At 37.8% G+C, this 17,959-nt stretch overlaps 1 protein-coding gene across 6 annotated transcripts in view; it reads left to right on the top strand.

Moving 5' to 3' along the window:
* The window catches only part of TATDN1 (TatD DNase domain containing 1), a 32,589-nt gene extending 14,940 nt beyond the window's left edge, over nucleotides 1-17,649 (top strand). For 5 of the 6 annotated variants that reach the window (XM_053558853.1, XM_053558855.1, XM_053558854.1 and 2 more), the window contains 6 exons: nucleotides 4,459-4,544; nucleotides 4,636-4,676; nucleotides 7,453-7,529; nucleotides 11,318-11,388; nucleotides 12,475-12,601; nucleotides 17,467-17,649. In XM_053558853.1, the coding sequence (XP_053414828.1) occupies nucleotides 4,459-4,544; nucleotides 4,636-4,676; nucleotides 7,453-7,529; nucleotides 11,318-11,388; nucleotides 12,475-12,601; nucleotides 17,467-17,569 (505 nt within the window). In that variant the 3' untranslated portion in view covers nucleotides 17,570-17,649. Of the gene's footprint in view, nucleotides 1-1,054; nucleotides 1,136-4,458; nucleotides 4,545-4,635; nucleotides 4,677-7,452; nucleotides 7,530-11,317; nucleotides 11,389-12,474; nucleotides 12,602-17,466 lie in introns of those variants that run through there. The other variant, XM_053558857.1, reaches the window with a different exon arrangement.
* The last annotated feature ends 310 nt before the right edge of the window (nucleotides 17,650-17,959 follow it).

Raw genomic sequence — 17,959 nt, 5'->3', positions numbered from 1 at the left:
TCCAAGTATTAATCAGAAATAGATACTTCAAACTCAGTTCATTCACTAAGTGATTACTAAGTGCCTCAGTATGATACAAAGAAGAATACGACTTTGGTCTTATGCTTTTATAGACAAGAGAGGGCATAAATAATAAAAATAGGGTTGGAAATCCTGTCACAAAGGTGTGTGGATGGCAGGGGGAAGGACTGACTTTTGGGGAGGTCTAGAAGGGTTCTCTAAGGTGACCTGGGGTGATGTGGGCCTCTTGCAGAGAGGCTAAGCCAAGAACAAACTAAAGTGGGTCAGTAGTTTTGCTAAGCTAAGCAGTTCTACTTGAAATTTTTTTATTTTTAACAAAATATTGAATGACCTAGGCACACCGGTAATAATCATATTTGGATTGTTGTTAAGGAAACAAATACATCCTCCACCTCTCGCCCCCTTCCCACTAGCATGTACTAGCAGCGTGCAGCCCCTATTCTGTGTGTGCACAGCACTCTCTACTTGTTTCAGCACTTGCCCCATCATGGTGACAATATGTTTAAGTTATCCTTCCTCTCCCACGGCAAGGCACACACCTTTGTTCTTCAAGGGCACACACCAAGTCTTACTCACATTGTAGTTCACATAGCGCTTAGCACAGTATTCTGAGCACGTAGGTACGTGTTGCACAAACATCTGTTGAATGTGTACTAAGGAGGGAGGCTTCTTTCTGATTCTGATAGAACATGATGGACAAAACCTATAATTCAGCTTTCACTATTGGGCTCATTCTCGGGAAAATTCAGATTTTGGTCTTTGCTTTAAACCATCTAAAGCAATTCACCAGTGTATGATTTGTTGTGTATGGTCTTAAGCAAAAATATAGTCCAGAAAAAGATTTATAAGAAAAGAAAGATAGAGTACTGTCATGGATTAGGAGGCAAGATAGAAAAGTTAATGCATAATGGATATAGTCTCTGAAAAATAATGTTAAGGCAGTTTACAACAGGGTGTTAAAGTATGATCACTGGACTTGGCAGGTCTGTGCGTGTGATTTATACCTGCTGTTGGTGGCTGTCTACCCCTTTGTACCTCTCCACTTCTTCACCTTTAACATGGGGATAAGATGCCTATGTTAACTTATGATATATAAAAACCATCATGGCACAGAGTAAGTACTCATAATTATAACCATTGTTAGATTATTCTTTAGAAATATTATCATCCTAAGGGAAAATACTAGCTATAGTTTTTGTGTGGGATTTTTGAAAAGTTGGGTTTTTTTATTTTTTACTTTTTTATTATTTGGGATTCATCGAGGGTACAAAGAATTAGGTTACACTGATTATATTTGTTGGGTAGAGTCCCTGTTATAATTGTGTCCTGCCCCCAGGAGTTTGCTATACATGGTGACTCCCTAATCCCCTCCCTCTCCACTCTCTCATTCCCCTAACCCCCACCATGTATTAGGTCCTCTACTGGTTGGTGTTTTTTTTTTTTTTTTTTTGGAGACAAAGTCTCACTCTGTTGCTTAGTATAGAGTACTGTGGCATCAGCTTAGCTCACATCAACCTCAAACTCCTGGGCTCTAGTGATCCTCCTGCCTCAACCACCCAGGTAGCTGGGACTACAGGTGCCCATCACAATGCCTAGCTAATTTTTCTATTTTTAGTAGAGATGGGGTCTCACTCTTGCTCAGGCCGAGCAACTCCTGAGCTCAAGCAATCCTTCCGGTCTCAGCCTCCCAGAGTGCTAGGATTATAGGCATGAGCTACCGCACCTGGCCTGAAAAGTATTTACTTACTTATTTTTTTGAGACAAAATCTCACTGTCACCCTTAGTAGAGTGCCATTGTGTCACAGCTCCCAGCAACCTCAAACTTTTGGGCTCAAATGATTCTCTTGCCTCAGCCTCCCAAGTAGCTGTGACTACAGGTGCCTGCCACAATACCCGGCTATATTTTTGTTGCAGTTGTCATTGCTGTTTAGCAGGCCCGGGCCGGGTTCAAACCCTCAGTGTATGTGGCTGGTGCCCTAACCATTGAGCTACAGGCGCTGAGCCAGCTTTTTCTTCTTTCAGATAGTCATTTGGTGTTACGTACCAGTTAGCCTCAATTTGTATCATCGGTTTGTGTCATTTTGCCACACGAGACTTCATGATACTTAGCTAACTTGAACTCAGGAACCTACCTTTTCCCTCCTCAAGTTATATAAAATTCTGTGGGCACATTCCTTGGGCTTCTCTGTTATTTTCATAAATTATACTTTTGTTTACCCTGCAATAGGAAGCTAATTTCCAAACTGACCATCACAGTCTGTAAATTGTAGCTTGATCATGGAATTGTATGTGGAAAAAAATATTGGTACTGAATAGAGCAGGGAACACAAAGCAGAGAGCACTGCCTGCTGTGTGGAGCCGGAGGCCGGATGCCGGAGAAAGTTTACCTGACGGCCAGAGCACAATTGATTGCTCTGAGGTTATGGAAATAGTAACTAGTAGTAATGCTTAAAATCTTTTTTTCTCCAAGTTTTTATAGATATTTCCAGCACTGTAAAATTTCAGCACTTTGTTAACTAAAAAATATTTTTGCTTATTCTACCCCAGCAGAATCAGAAAAGGTAACTAAAAACTCAAACGTTGAGTAATAAAGATATAGACCACCAATTTTAGGAAGACTATTTCTTTAAGAAGTGTATTTCTATTTCTGATTTTAAAATTTTGCATTTTCAGGAGCCAGTGGGGTACTTCAGGAAAATAGTCTTACACATCAGGAGATAAGAAATAGGAAAATACCATATTACTGTCCATCTTCAACAGGAAGCAGTTGGGAGCGGTCAGCACCCCTTTTCCCGAACAGCAGTTAGAGCTTCTATTTGGAGAGGGAGGATTGATACAGGATTCCACCACTCAGGGCAAGACAGAGAGCCCCCATTCTCTAGGCCCAGGTGAGCTCAGAGGTCAGACCCCCATTTCCAGGCACAAGCAGACTCCCTTTTTGGGGACACACCCTCTGGGCTCTGATAAGACCATGAACAAAGCAGCCTGTGATGGTTTTTTGGGTGGTTCCCCCTTGGGCAGGCGCACACACCCTAATCCCTTCTAAGGGACAAAGACTGTAAAGGACCAACTGCCAGCCATGTGTAATCCCTTAAGACCCCTAGATAAAAGAGCCCACATGGAGACTCCCGAGGGAGTTCTTCAGTTCTTTCCCCTTTCCAGAAGCGCTCGTGCTTTTTACTTCTTCTATATTCCTTTCTAACTTCTAATAAAAGTCCTATCTTACCAATGGGGGGGGAAAAAAAAGAAATAGGCAAATATAGCAAAAGAAGCTTCAGTTAAACACAGAAATTGTTCTCCCAAATTGAAAGACCTAGAAGATATAAATCCATGTAAGAAAATAAGAAGCACCTGTCCTCCTGGTTCCAGTTAAACCTATGTGACCACAAATGAGGGCAAAGGAGCACCCTGTTGAAATGATAAAACAAATACAACCTCCCACCTATTTTTCCTCTGGCTGTTTTCATTATATCCTGGGGCCAGGAAGAATCTTCAAAATGTAGCATTTTGGGTCATTTGAGCCAGGATATGCACTATGCCCCCAGCTCTGTCCTGGGGTTATTTTGAAGATCAAATGAGATACTGGCATGTGGCACTTGGAAAAACCTTGTAATAAAGTACTTTACAATACTCAGGGCTGTTACTTTATCATGTAATTTTCATTTTTTGAAAAATAGCGTAATTCTGTTTTTGTGCTATTTAGCAAATACTTAGATTTCATTTTCAAGGAAATCCTGTTCTTTTGAGTCAATGGCAGTAACTGTATTTATAAGAGCACATAGAAAAATGTGGTTGCAAAATGTAATAAAATAACACTCAGTATGAAGCTCTGTCTGGCTTCTCATGGGAGTTGCTTCCCACTGATTGCACCCTCAATGAATCCCCAACAATAAAAAAAAAAAAAATGGAGACTTTACATCCTTCGTATTAACCTGGATGGACGTGGAAGACATTATTCTTAGTAAAGCATCACAAGAATGGAGAAGCATGAATCCTGTGTACTCAATTTTGATATGTGGACAATTAATGACAATTAAGGTTATGGGGGGGGAACAGAAGGAGGGATAGAGGGAGGTGGGCGGGGCCTTGGTGTGTGTCACACTTTATGGGGGCAAGACATGATTGCAAGAGGGACTTTACCTAACAATTGCAATCAGTGTAACCTGGCTTATTGTACCCTCAATGAATCCCCAACAATAAAAAAAAAAAAATAATAATTTTCTGAGTCCAGAAAATGAAATTTCCCTTTCCGGAAGTTGCATGTTAATAAAAACCCTCTGCTAAGCCTGAAGTGTTTTAATTGTCACTATTTCCATTCTGTAATTTCTAGAGAATAAAATTCCTTTAATTAAAAGAATCACTTGACCTAATTCTTTTTCTCGTGGTAAAATTAAATTTTTAACAAAATTTTTAACAGTGTTTTTTTCCTTTATGCAGATACTTTGAAAAACAGTTTGAACTGTCAGAACAAACAAAATTACCAATGTTTCTTCATTGTCGAAACTCACATGCTGAATTTTTGGGTGAGTTAAAACTAAAAATCTCACTTAGAATTTAAGAATTTTCTGTAAATCAAGCTATTTGCTAAAAGTTCTTTCTGTTTTTAATTCACAGACATAATGAAAAGAAACAGAGATCGGTGTGTAGGGGGAGTGGTAAGTATGAAATATTTGTTTTTATTACATTTCAAAGACCTGATTAGTATATGCAGACATTCCAGACTTCAAAAAAAAAAAAAATCCAAAGTCTGAAACACTGGTCCCAGGCCTTATGTGACACACAAAAGCATGTTGGCTACTAAGGTTGGCCTGCAATTCAAACATTGGCAATAAAGTTATGAAGCTTATTTTCCCATTATTTGAAAGACATGAAAATTTACTAAACATAATTTTAGTTCACTTGTTCAGAGTATGAGAATGAATAGAATTCTGTTCACAAGAAAACCCTGTGAATTTACACATTCTAACCCTACATAATATTTTTTCTCTGTCTCTTCATCCAGCCATTATTATATGTTCTTCAGTCTAATTTTGAACAAATATAAACCAAGTTTTATAATATTTTTAAATATTTATTTCAGTTTTGCATTCCGCTCTAAACACTTCTTCCACGTGGTCATTTCAATCATTATTCTTGATACAGTCCCCATAAATATATCTACCCATCGTTTAACTTAGGTTATCTATAGCAGTGATTTTTTTTATTTCTTGGATCACGGATTCCACTAAGAATCAGCCTTAGAAAAAATACTCATATATATATAGATTTTCACGTACAATTTCAGCAGAGGTTCAGTGACTGTCTCTAGCAAAATAGCTGATATCCAGGTATATAAAATCACAGTTATACTATGATAAGGAAGAGGAAATAGCTCTGAGCACTTACTATATGCCCATACTGCCTTGCTTTGACAGTCCCAGATACAGTCTCAAGTTTTTAGCCTCTGCCTCATGTTTCATGCCTCATACTAGAAATATGTATGCATTCTCCATTGCTGTGATGTTGATACTACTGTGGACGTTTTTTCTTTAGTATGCTGACTCTGATTTATCCTTTAGAAACTATACTCGGAAATTGAGAGAAATTTTAATTAATCCACTTGGGATTACTGGTGGCATTTATCATAATCTTTAAACTCTTTCTCAGCCCTTTATTTTTAAGAAAGAATTTACTTGGATGATTCTACGATAGTCTTTAAAAATTAACAACAACAACAACAAAGCAACAAATCCAAACCAATTTTTACATTTTTTTCCAAAAAAAGTTGCCAAATAATTAATTTTCTGGAATGGTTTATGAGGAGTCACATTTAAAATTATGTTGATATTAATGGAGGCTGTCTTTCTAGTCAGCTAGAAATGCTGAGGGAAAAAATAAGCCTATACAGCTGCAGTCCCTGATCCCTAGGCCACAGTCAGGGACCTGTCCATGACCTGTTAGGAACCAGGTTGCAGAGCAGGTGAGTGCGTGGGTGAGCAAGTGAAGTTTCATCTGTACTGACAGCCATTTCCTGTCACTTGCATCACTGTCTTTTTGTGTGTGCCACATGCAGGTTGTGTAATCCCTTATCCAAAAGTGTTTCAGATTTTGGATTTTTTTTGAAGTTTGGAATATAGTAGAACCTCTTTAAGTTGACCACCCAAGGGACTGTAACAAACTGGTCAACATACAGTGGTGGTCACAATAAAGAACTAGGCCTACTGTACTGATACAGACATGTGGTGAATGTCTAGTCTATAAAACTTAGGTCAACCTAAGGAGGTGGTCAATTATGGACCTTCTACTGTATTTTCATATACTAATTAATGAGTGTGAACCTATGTAAAAATGAGCATGCAAGGGGTCTAGGTTGCACACTCCTTATAGAATCGACTGCCTGATGATCTGAGGTGGGGCTGAGGTGGTGATTGCTAGTCCTGGGGACTGGCTGCAAATACAGATTATCATTAGCAAAGAGAGTAGACTGCACGTAGATAATTGCTTGCAGATTCACATCAAAACCATCACTCCTGCCCCCATCTATGGAAAAATTGTCTTCATGAGACCAGTCCTTGGTACCGAAATGGACGGGGACTGCTGCTGTAGGGACAGCTATGTCACACACATTTCTTTACCACTGAGAAATATGTTATCTATAGTGTCTTCAGACTCTCTGGACTCAGTATAATATGACATCAGTTGTTAGGTGACCTTACTTTCTAAAGGAGTGTTATTTGTTTTTCTTTATAAAAATACATTCCAAGTATAAGCTCTGCCTTAACCTTGTCATCTCCATCTTTTTTGCCTGCTGAGTTGATACTGATTATCTAACAGTTTATACTTCTAAGCAGCATTCTCACCTCTTTCTAGAGCTTCTTAAACCTTGCCTCTTAAAAGTCATTTATAGAGGGCGGCGCCTGTGGCTCAAAGTGGTAGGGCGCCGGTCCCATATGCCGGAGGTGGCGGGTTCAAACCCAGCCCGGCCAGAACCCACAAAAAAAGAAAAAAAAAAAGTCATTTATAGAAAAGGTATCCTTCAACTTATTCAAACTTCAACAATATTTTAAAATATACTTTATATGGTATTAGAACATTTCTAACCCTTCCTTGTGCTTTTGACTCCATACTGCTGTCCTCCTTGGAGGGTCTGCAATATTGCTGGTGCATAGACATCAACAACGTAAAGAGAAATTCTAGGCAGCTAATTTCATGCCTTTGTGTGCCACATTCAGGTTGTGTAATCTCTTACCAAAAGGGAGATGGAGACGACAGGCTATAAACAAGTGAAATCTGATTTGAAAATAAAAATTATACAGGCCACCACATTTGAAACTCTGTGGTCCCAAAACCTTTACGTGCATATTTATTTCTGTTTAGAAAGTCTTACTAATGTTATTTAGAGTTTTAAAGAGTAATTATTATAATAATAAAATTATACCTGTATATCCCTAGGTACATTCATTTGATGGCACCAAGGAAGCAGCAGCAGCTTTGATTGACTTGGATCTTTACATAGGGTTTAACGGTTGGTACGTTCATAGTGGTTTTTAACTTTTATTTAAGCAGATTTCTTAAACTGTTTTACAGTGAAGTGCTGACAAAGATTGATTTTTGTTAAAGTTTGTGTGTGTTTTCATTTCCTTTTACATAGAAATCATAGTAATTATTTACGTATTAAATAGTACATTACTAATATGTTCTAATAATGTATTACCCTGTGTTCTAATAATGGAAAACAATTTTGTGTTGAGATCAGCAGCTAACTTTCTCTGGCAATTTCTCTAATTCATTTTCAGGTTATTTGATCCATTTAAAAACGGGTTCATTACATTACATATGCATATACACATGTAATGTCTAATTGTGGGAGAAAGTTTATTCTATGACAATAAACCAAGAAACTAAAGCTCAAAGAAGTTAAGAAACAGGTATAGAATTTCTGCAAGTGTGAGAACCTGTGTCCTCTGGCTCCTCACTCATGACCTTTCTGCTCCAATACCACATTAAACCCCAGGCGCTCATACACTCACCTAGCACAGCCAGGTTGCTGGACTTGTCAAATATGTAAGAATTTCTACCAGTATCTTTTCATAGATGTCAGTGTAGCTCATTAAAATAACTTGCAAACTAAAAAAAAAATAATAAATTGCAAAATAGTGTAAGACTTGTTTTTCCTCTTTAGTGTTTCAGTTCCTTAAGATAATTACTTCAATGATTACATAATTTTTTACTAAAATCTTAGGAAAACAGAATCATTGAATTACTTATTTGCTATAGAGGTCGGAGCTTGAATGTCCTAGCTGCTTATTTCATATTTAATAATTTAATTTATAAATTAATGTGCAAAAGAATACTTGCATAGGGATTAAAAAATCACGTAGCACTAAAAGACTTATGAACATCATAGTCCTCCCACATGCCCCTTCCCCTAAGTCAGCTTTTCCAGAGGCACTTTGCTGTTTGTAGCCTATTTCTAAAAAATATGTATATACTGTTACCTCTTGATTCACCCCCTTGCCCATTCTCATCATCCCCACCTCCATTTCCTTCCATATTCCTCTCAATGTAGTTACTTCCGTTTTTTGGTTATATGAATATTCAGTACTTTCCTTATGTCTCTGTATTGTCAATGGCTAAACTATGTGTTATACCATGCTTACAGTTCTCTTCTTGTAGCACTTTTTGTTGTCCGAGGGTAATTTACCTCGTTTTTATTTACTTGGCCTTCATCAAAACTTGAAGGCCTCTCCCTTCCACAGCTCTGTGGAATGCTTTTATGTTTTTCCACATGCACAAACCTGTCTAGATAATCTCATGGTTTCTTTAGCTCTCAACCCTTCCATCTTTGTTTCAGTTGGACTAGTGTCTCTTCTCTGATAGAACTCCTATTTTTAGGTCCTGTGTATTTGTTTGTTTTGGTGAAACCCATTTTCTAATATCCTCCTGAGAAAGTTTTCATGGGAAGTATATATTTTGAGATTTTGCATGTTTGAAGATGAATTTATTTTGCCTCTTAAAACGTTGCCTACATAGTTAATAAAAGTGGACAGGGGAGATCCACTTTGGGTTGATAGTTTTTCTCAGCATAAAATTCTAGATCACAAATCATTTTCCAGGCACACGTGGAGTTTCAGACACTTGGGAGGCTAATACTGGAAGATTGCTTGAAACCAAGAATGTGAGGCTGCTGTGTGCCGTGATCATGCCTCATGCCTGTGAGAAGCCATTGCATTCCAATCTTGGCCCTATAGGAAGACCTCATCTCTACAGAAAAAAAATAAAAATAAAACGAAATCATTTTCACTGAGAATTTATGCTATCTTTTCAATGATGATGTTGATTGCTATTCTGATTCCCAGACCTTCTCCTGTGACCTACTTTTGTATGTGGAAGGTTTTAGTTCTTGATCTCTGGTTTTGTAAAACTTCACAAAGATGTGTTTTGATGGTTTTTTGGTCGTTCATTGTGCTGTGCTTTCTTATTGGCTCTTTGCACCTAGAAGCCCATTTTTGTCAGTCCTGGGGAATTTTCTTGATTTTTTTGTTGTTTGCTTTGTGTTCTTTCTTTGGATATCCCACACTGGTAACTCTGGTATTCTTATTTTTCATTCTGCTTTTTCCCATCCCTCCTTTCTTTCTTTTTTTTTTTTTTGAGACAGAGTCTCACTTTGTCACACGCAACCCTTTCCCCCTACCCCCCAAGAGTGCTGTGGAGTCCATAGCTCACAGCAACCTCTAACCCTTGGGTTCAAGCAATTCTCGTCTCAGCTTCCTGTGTAGCTGGGACTACAGGTGCCCGCCATAATGCCTGGCTATTTTTGTTTTTTTTTTTAGAGATGGGGTCTCATTCTGGCTCAGATCGGTCTCAGTTCGCCCATGTCGGCCTCCCAAAGTACTGGGATTAAAGGCGTGAGCTACTGCGCTTGGCCCCTCCCATCTCTACTTTTTATCCTCCTTCCAGAAAAGGGCTTTATATTTTTCGACCTTTTAAATGAAATTGACTTCATTTTTTATTTTCAGTCTCTGAAAACTATCTTATTTATACCATAATCTTGACAAATACAGTGTCTCCTTATCTCTCTGAAGACATAAATTATAGTTTAGAATTATTTTATGCTTGTCTTACTGCTTTATTTCCTATTTCCTTTTTCCTCTTTGTTTTGGTCTGTCATGAGGGAGACCTTCTTCAATTGTCAGACAGTCCTGTCCTTCCTGTTTTATGTTGTTGTTTATTTTTTTCTTAAAGCTGTTTGGAAGCTCTGTGGGAGGCAGTTCAGCAACAAGCAGGCTCAGATGGCTAAATCACATTTTCACTAGGGATTCCCAATGTCATTTTGTAGAGATTTTTTTCTGGATTGATTCAGTTGCTCCAGCAAGACATCCTCTATTCCCCACTGGAAAAGTGGAGTGGAGAATTCATAAAAGTAGCCCACAGTGCCCTGGAGCGTGGTGGATCTCACTGTTCAGTGGGCAGTCCGTCTCCAGCTTCAATCCCATGTCTCTGTGCTTAATCCCCAACCCAGTCCCTCTAATTGGGGTTCCCTGCAGACCCTACACTCCTCTCTGCACCAGTCATGAGTACCTAACTTGGGAACGCTGCCTTTTCTTTACCAGATTTTCCAACTATCCTCAGTTCAGTCTTCTGCTTTATACCCCCACCTTTCTAGGTACTGTACTTAGTTCTTGGATCTTTCTTTAGTTGAATTGGTTTGCTTGTCTGCTGTGGCTTTTTCTGCAGGCACATAGCATGTAAGTCACTAAGCATTTAAATGAAGGCCTTTTAACTACTCCATGGTGCTACTTTTAGGCCATCCAGATCACAAAAATACCTTTCAGGCCTATGGTCATGTCATATCATTGGCCAGACCAAGTCTTGAGGCCAATCCCAGATTCAAGGAGTAGAGTTCATCCTTCCTAGTAAGAAACCAAGGCAGGGGTGCAGATAGACGATTCTATCAGAGTGAAGAATTAGGAGCAATAATTCAATCTGTCTCAGGGGCTGAAAGTGGAATGTTAAGAAAATGAAAATTAAAAGCCTTACAAGTACCTCTCAAGTTAGGCATGTTACTCAGATGCACGTGAATTCAAGTTAATTTTACTTAGACTGATACAGAAAGCTATTTGAGAATCAATCATATCTGGTTAAAATAGATCCTACTCAGGATTCTGAGGAGGGACGCATGCAAATACTCTAAACTATACTGAAAACAAAACTTATTACGGGGTTTTGGGTTGGTTTTGTAATGTACATAAGTTTGTGATATAGAAAAAGTTATTCATTAAATGTTACCTTTTAAAATATGTACACTTTTTTAAAGCTCTTTGAAAACTGAGGCTAATTTGGAAGTTTTGAAGTCAATACCTAGTGAAAAATTAATGATTGAGACAGGTAAGTTTATTTTCAGAACTGTAAGTTTCCTATTAAAACCTAACAAAAAGCTAGAGAAATAAGTTTGACTGCATGTCAACCTCAGCAATCATACTTTTTACTGAGACCCATGGAGGTTATTATCAATGGGAAAATATGCAAGTGATTTTTTTTTTTCCAACTTTGGAAGTGTGGCTAAGTCTAAGCACTTAAAAAAGGGAGATGTTAGAATGTGATAACTCAGGAGGTCATGGTTATGAATAACTAAACAGGGAGTCTTCGCTGAGAATTTTACCTCAGGGTTTCACAATCTATTCAGAATTTTTTTTAGGCAATGTCTTTATAATGATGTAATTCTGTAGCACTTCTGAAAGTACAAAAATTTAAATCACATTGATTTAGGGTAAGAATTTTAGAACCTGTTGCTTCTTAAAACAAAGAACTGGGCAGGTTGGCACACACCTATAATCCCAACTGCTTAGGAAGCAGAGGATGGAGAATAGATTCAGGCGACTTAGCTTCTCTAAGCAAAAAATAAATTAACAAAACAAGATTAAAAGCTAAAACTTGTACCTAAACCCCATAACTCTAAGTTCTCCTTGTACCATAAAAGTCAAGACTGAGCCTTTCTGGAGAAATCACGTTCATTTCCTTGAGCAGTTACGAAAACAAAATGATTAAAAGTACAATGCTTGTGAATGTTTGAGCTATTAAAATTCTTTAGAAACTAGATTAAGTATTCTAAAACACGGCTTCACATTTAATAGAGGCTATATAGACATTTAACTTTAATGGTTTCATGTTATAGTTTTATTTCTTTTAGGTTTAGGTCTCTTTTTTTAAAAAGCATGCTATATACCAACAGTAATATTAGCAGGAAAAAAAGGGATAAAAGTCTTAGAGTATGCATTTAATATACCATTCAAGATTTTATTTTGTGCTTTCCTTAGAACTGCTTTCTGTTGCATTAATTTTGCATTAATTTTGCTATCTTGGAGCTGAGTCATTGCTTATAAGTTAGAGATTATATGTTAGTTTGATAATGTTAATAAAAATCAATTTAAAAGGTAAACCCTTTAAGAGACACTTTTCTTTGCCTAACTCTAGATGCACCTTGGTGTGGTGTCAAAAGTACACATGCTGGATCAAAATATGTAAAAACTTCGTTTCCTACCAAAAAGAAATGGGAAAATGGGCACTGTTTAAAAGATAGAAATGAGCCATGCCATATAATGTAAGTATTTTTGCTTTCATGGTCTTCAAAATTATTAGTCAACCACCAAATGTCACTATAAAAAAATGAACTCATAGGACAGAGTTAAAGTATCATGAATTCCAAATGAAGTTGAGTTCAAAGGCCACCATATTAATAGTGATTTGGAGGAATTTGCACCTGAATTGCTCTATCGCAGCCCTTTTAATATCCTCTAGACTTACAGTGATTTTTATTGCAGTAGTGAGAAATGTGATTTTGGTTATCTGTCATACTGTAGGAGAGAGGAAAAGATCTGAAAGCTATCCAAATAATGACCTCACCTGGTTTAAGTTCTGTTCTCATGCAGTTTCCCTGCTACTGTTCCATAACAGAAAGCTTTAGCACACCTTTTTGTTAATGATACCTGCATTTTAAATGATATGACAAATAAATCTAAGAAATAACATTATTTCTTTAAGCCCTCAAAACAAAAGGCAAAGTGACAGGATTTCTTTTTTCCAACCAAAAGGAAAAAAAAGAAAAGGAAAAAGAATTTCTAATCAACCCTTCTGAAGATATGAAATGGAAAAAGTCCTTAATAAATTAATTTGTTTTCACTATAAAGGGGGGGGGGGCAGCTCCTGTGGCTCAAGGAATAGGGCACTGGCCCCATATACCGGAGGTTGGCAGGTTCAAACCCAGCCCCGACCAAAAACTGCAAAAAAAAAAAAAACAGAACTTCTATGCATTTTATTTCCTAAGCAAGCAGTAATTCAGGATTTTTTTTATTATAATGTAGAGCACAGGTGAAAAGAGGGCCTGTGAGCTTTCAAAGAGCTATAAAGAATATTATAACAGGGAAAGTTGTTTAAATCGTATTAATTGGCACACAATCCAGTTTCTTTTTGCTTGCACAATGTAGACTCTATCAATCTAGAACTGGTATGATTTGCCAGTTTGGACAATTGGGCATATTTTTAACAGATTCATAAAAATATTGGATTATTACTTTGAGGTTATAATAACTACTTCTACACACACCATCTTTATTAGTAGTTTCTAACACATAGAGTATTAGTTAAACCAAACCTAAAATTCAGCAGGCAAAAAGGTGAAGCATTGCTCTATAAAAATACATTTGAAAGGTTCTTTTCCTTTATTAACATGCTTGTGCTGGCAATGACTTTAAAACTGAATGTTTTCAAAGCCACAGGGTGAGGAATAGACTTAAATTCTGGTTAATAATCATCTGTAATTTTTATGAAATGTAAGTCCTTGCAGATTCAGTCAAAAGATAGTATTTCTAATTCTTTGGGGAACTAAGAGGATACTTGAAATAAGAAACTGGTATTTTACCAGCAGCCAATTTAGAGGAAATAGTTGCCAAAAGCGTATCCAAGTCAGTTTTCTGTACAGCTTCAATCTTACGCAAAATTATAGCTGTGACTTTAGCTATGAAATTTCACGACGTTTCTACATGTAACCTCTTAAAAACATTGGATTGTCTATTAGCTGCAATTGTGAATACCTGTTTTTCAATTTGCTAAGTAATTTGCTTGAGAAAATCACCATTTGCGACCTGAAAATTTTTCTTTTTTTTTTTTTTTTTTTATAGAGACAGAGTCTCACTGTACCGCCCTCGGGTAGAGTGCCGTGGCGTCACACGGCTCACAGCAACCTCTACTCTTGGGCTTACGCGATTCTCTTGCCTCAGCCTCCCGAGCAGCTGGGACTACAGGCACGCGCCACAACGCCCGGCTATTTTTCTGTTGCAGTTTGGCCAGGGCTGTGTCCGAACCCGCCACCCTCAGCATATGGGGCCAGTGCCCTACTCACTGAGCCACAGGCGCCGCCCGTGATCTGAAAATTTTTAATCACATTTCACAAATACACATATCTTTAATCTACTGCTAATTTTGAATTAGCAGATTACTATTTACAAAGTCATTTTTACCAACCTCAATTCTGTTAAGTTTTACCTTGTAAGTCTTTATGGAGAGCTTTCCTCTTTGTTTAGATATAAATTTTTTGAAACAGACATTTTGGAGTTCCTGCTGTATGCTACAAAAAAGTTACAACAGCAGCACAGAAGAATCAAGATGCTCCCCACCCTATCTATCCACCAGATGAATACCTATTGTTAGGCACTTTGGATTAGGTATTCAGTGACTTAGACAAGGGCCCCTGTCCCCTTGGAACAAAGCAGCAATGCAGTCCAAGACGGTAGTGCTGTTATAGAGATAAGAATATATTATATTATATTATATTATATTATTAACAGCACTACCGTCGCTGTTATAGAGATAAGAAGAATAATATATTCTTATCTCTATAACAGCACTACCGTGGTTATAGAGACTGGAGGATACATGAAGTGGCTGCCTTAAGGGGAAACAGGAAAATAGGAGAGTGTTATTCAAGTGACATTTCAGCTATTTATTTTAAGCATGACAGTGAGTTAGGCCAAAGACAAACACCTTCAGCAAAGGCAGACTGCAGAAGGGCTTGGCTGATCCAGGTAACAATGAGTTAGTGTGACTGAAAGTAGGAAGCAGGAGATAAGTAGAAGAAAGTCTGGGAAAGCAGAGTGAGGCCAGAGAGTGAGTGCTCTTACATGTCATCCACAGTTTAGATTTTATCAGGACCTCAAGTATTTAAGCAGAAGAGTGAGTGGCAGTTAGATTTTAAAGGTATTAACTGGTGTCGGTGTGACGAGGGACAGGAAAGGAGATGGTGGCAGGAATTGTACAGATCCTGCAAGACTTTAAAAATCTGCCTAGCGTGAAAGTGCTACATTAAAAGGCACTAAATTCTCAGGGACATGACATATTCTTTATGGAATAACTGCAGCTTTAAGCCACTGAAGATATATGGAAATAGCCTGGATGCAAAACAGTTCTTTAAAGATTGCCACACATTTGCATTATCAAACTTACTAGAATATTCTAAGCTCCACTGGATATCTCTTAAACCATTTCTCAATTTGAATAAAGTGATTTTGCTATACAATCTAAGGAAAGCTGTTGTAAACTTTGAAAAGTCTGTATCAGCAGCACTACTGAGAGTTCCAATTCTTAGTATATACAATGGGAATTCTGTACTTAATAGATTTTCACATTGTCATTAGATTTGCTTTTGGTGTATTTTAACTATCAGGTAAAAATTTGGTATAATCAGTTTGTTTAGTGCATTAGTGCATATACCAAGCAAGGTGTGTCACTATTACAAAACAATAAATAAATTCCCATTAATCATAAATCCCTGTCCCTAATTCTTTTAGGTGTTCACATTTAAAATATCCATTAGGAACAAAAAGCTTAGGCAAAGAACATTTAAATGTTTAATTTTGATTTTCTAATAACATTCTAATTCATGTATAAAAAATATTCTACCTATGGCACGGCGCTTGTGGCTCAAGTGGCTAAGGCGCCAGCCATATACATCAGAGCTGGTGGGTTCAAATCCAGCCCGGGCCTGCCAAACACCAATAACAACTATAGCCAAAAAGTAGCTGGGTGTTGTGGTGGGTGCCTATAGTCCCTGCTACTTGGGAGGCTGAGGCAAGAGAATCGCTTAAGCCCAGGAGTTGGAGGTTGCTGTGAGCTGTGATGCCCTGGCACCCTACCCAGGGCAATAGCTTGAGGCTCTGTCTCAAAATAAATATATATATATTCTACCTATGTATAATATTGCTAGCAAACAGTTGCTAGGAATTATTATTCTGAGCACAGAAACAGAAAGGTGGACACCTGTGCTATTCTCACTTTTTGGAAAAAAGTACAGGAACAGAAAACCCTCCTCGCCAGTAACCAAGTAAATGACTTCATGTGTTGTCTCTAAAGGACTAGGTTACTAAGCAGTAGCTTTCCAACTTTGTATCCCCTCACACTATGATTCAATACACACATCCATTCATAAATAAAACCAAACCCAAAATGAACAGTACTTACCTTTACTGAGTATAGTGTACTCTTAGTTTTTTAAATGCTTATTATGGGGCCAGGCGCGGTGGCTCATGCTGGTAATCCCAAGCACTTGGGAGGCTGAGGCGGGTGGACTGCCTTAGTTCACAGGTTCAAGACCACCCTGAGCCAGAGAGAGACCCCCGTCTCTAAAAAATAGCTGGGCGTGGGGCGGTGCCTGTGGCTCAGTGGGTAGGACACTGGCCCCATATACTGAGGGTGGCGGGTTCAAACCCAGCCCCAGCCAAACTGCAACAAAAAAATAGCCAAGCATTGTGGTGAGTGCCTGTAGTCACAGCTACTCGGGAGCCTGAGGCAAGAGAATCACCTAAGCCCAGGAGCTGGAGGAGCTGGAGGTTGCTGTGAGCTGTGTGACGCCAGGTACTCTACTGAGGGCGATAAAGTGAGACTCTGTCTTCTGCAAAAAAAAAAAAAAAGTAGCTGGGCACTGTGGTGGACACCTGTAGTCCCAGCTACTTGGGAAACTGAGGCAAGAGGTTCACTTGAACCCAAGAGTTCGAGGTTGCTGTGAGCTAAGACACCATGGCACTCTAGCAAGGATGAGCAAGTGAGACCGTCTCAAAAAAAAAAAAAAAAAAAAAAATGCTGATTATGACTAATGAATGCATTATGACCCAGAATTCAAGAGGACTCACTTCCACAGAGTTAATGTGTACATAATACAGATGGCCGGTTTAATAATTTACTGGTTCTTAGCTCTAGTTATATGCAAGGCAGCCCCAGAAATATCTCTTACTACTGGTAGTATGTTAATTTTTTTGTATTAATATCACTGAAAACTTTAATAACCATTAAGTTTCACATACTGTATTAAAGTATATTAAATGCATTATCTTCCTTTATGTGGAAAAAGATGATTATATACCTTTGAATAGAATACATACTTGGGAATTTAACTATCTGTTTTTTGTTTTGTTTTAGTCAAATACTGGAGATAATGTCAGCAGTAAAAGATGAGGATCCACTGGAATTAGCCAATACACTATATAACAACACTATTAAAGTATTTTTTCCTGGTGTTTAATTGGCACGTGTCTCCCATTTTCTATCATGTATGTAAAATTTCATGGTAAAAGTTGATAGTTTCAATAAAGAAATTCTCTGGAAGTTGTCACAAGAGGCGTATGTATCACTACATATCATTCTTATTTTTCTTCCATAAAACCAGGTGAGGGTTTTTTTTAAGTATCATTAAATGCCTTAGTTTAAAACAATGAAAACTTTCCTATTTCATTTTACGATCTCTTCAAAAATCTGAAAGGATAATTTTATGGCAGCACTGCAACACAGAATGGCTAACAAATATATTGACTTTACATGAAGATTAAACACTTAGCACATTCTGGTTTATTGATGTCAGTTTATTTCTCAACTCTCACACAGTCTGAATCATGACTTTTGAACCCAGTTCAAC

Source organism: Nycticebus coucang, chromosome 13, assembly GCF_027406575.1.
Source record: "Nycticebus coucang isolate mNycCou1 chromosome 13, mNycCou1.pri, whole genome shotgun sequence".
NCBI classification, from domain to species: domain Eukaryota; kingdom Metazoa; phylum Chordata; class Mammalia; order Primates; family Lorisidae; genus Nycticebus; species Nycticebus coucang.
Note: the sequence above shows the minus strand (reverse complement) of the source record. Positions and strands in the feature narration are given on the sequence as shown.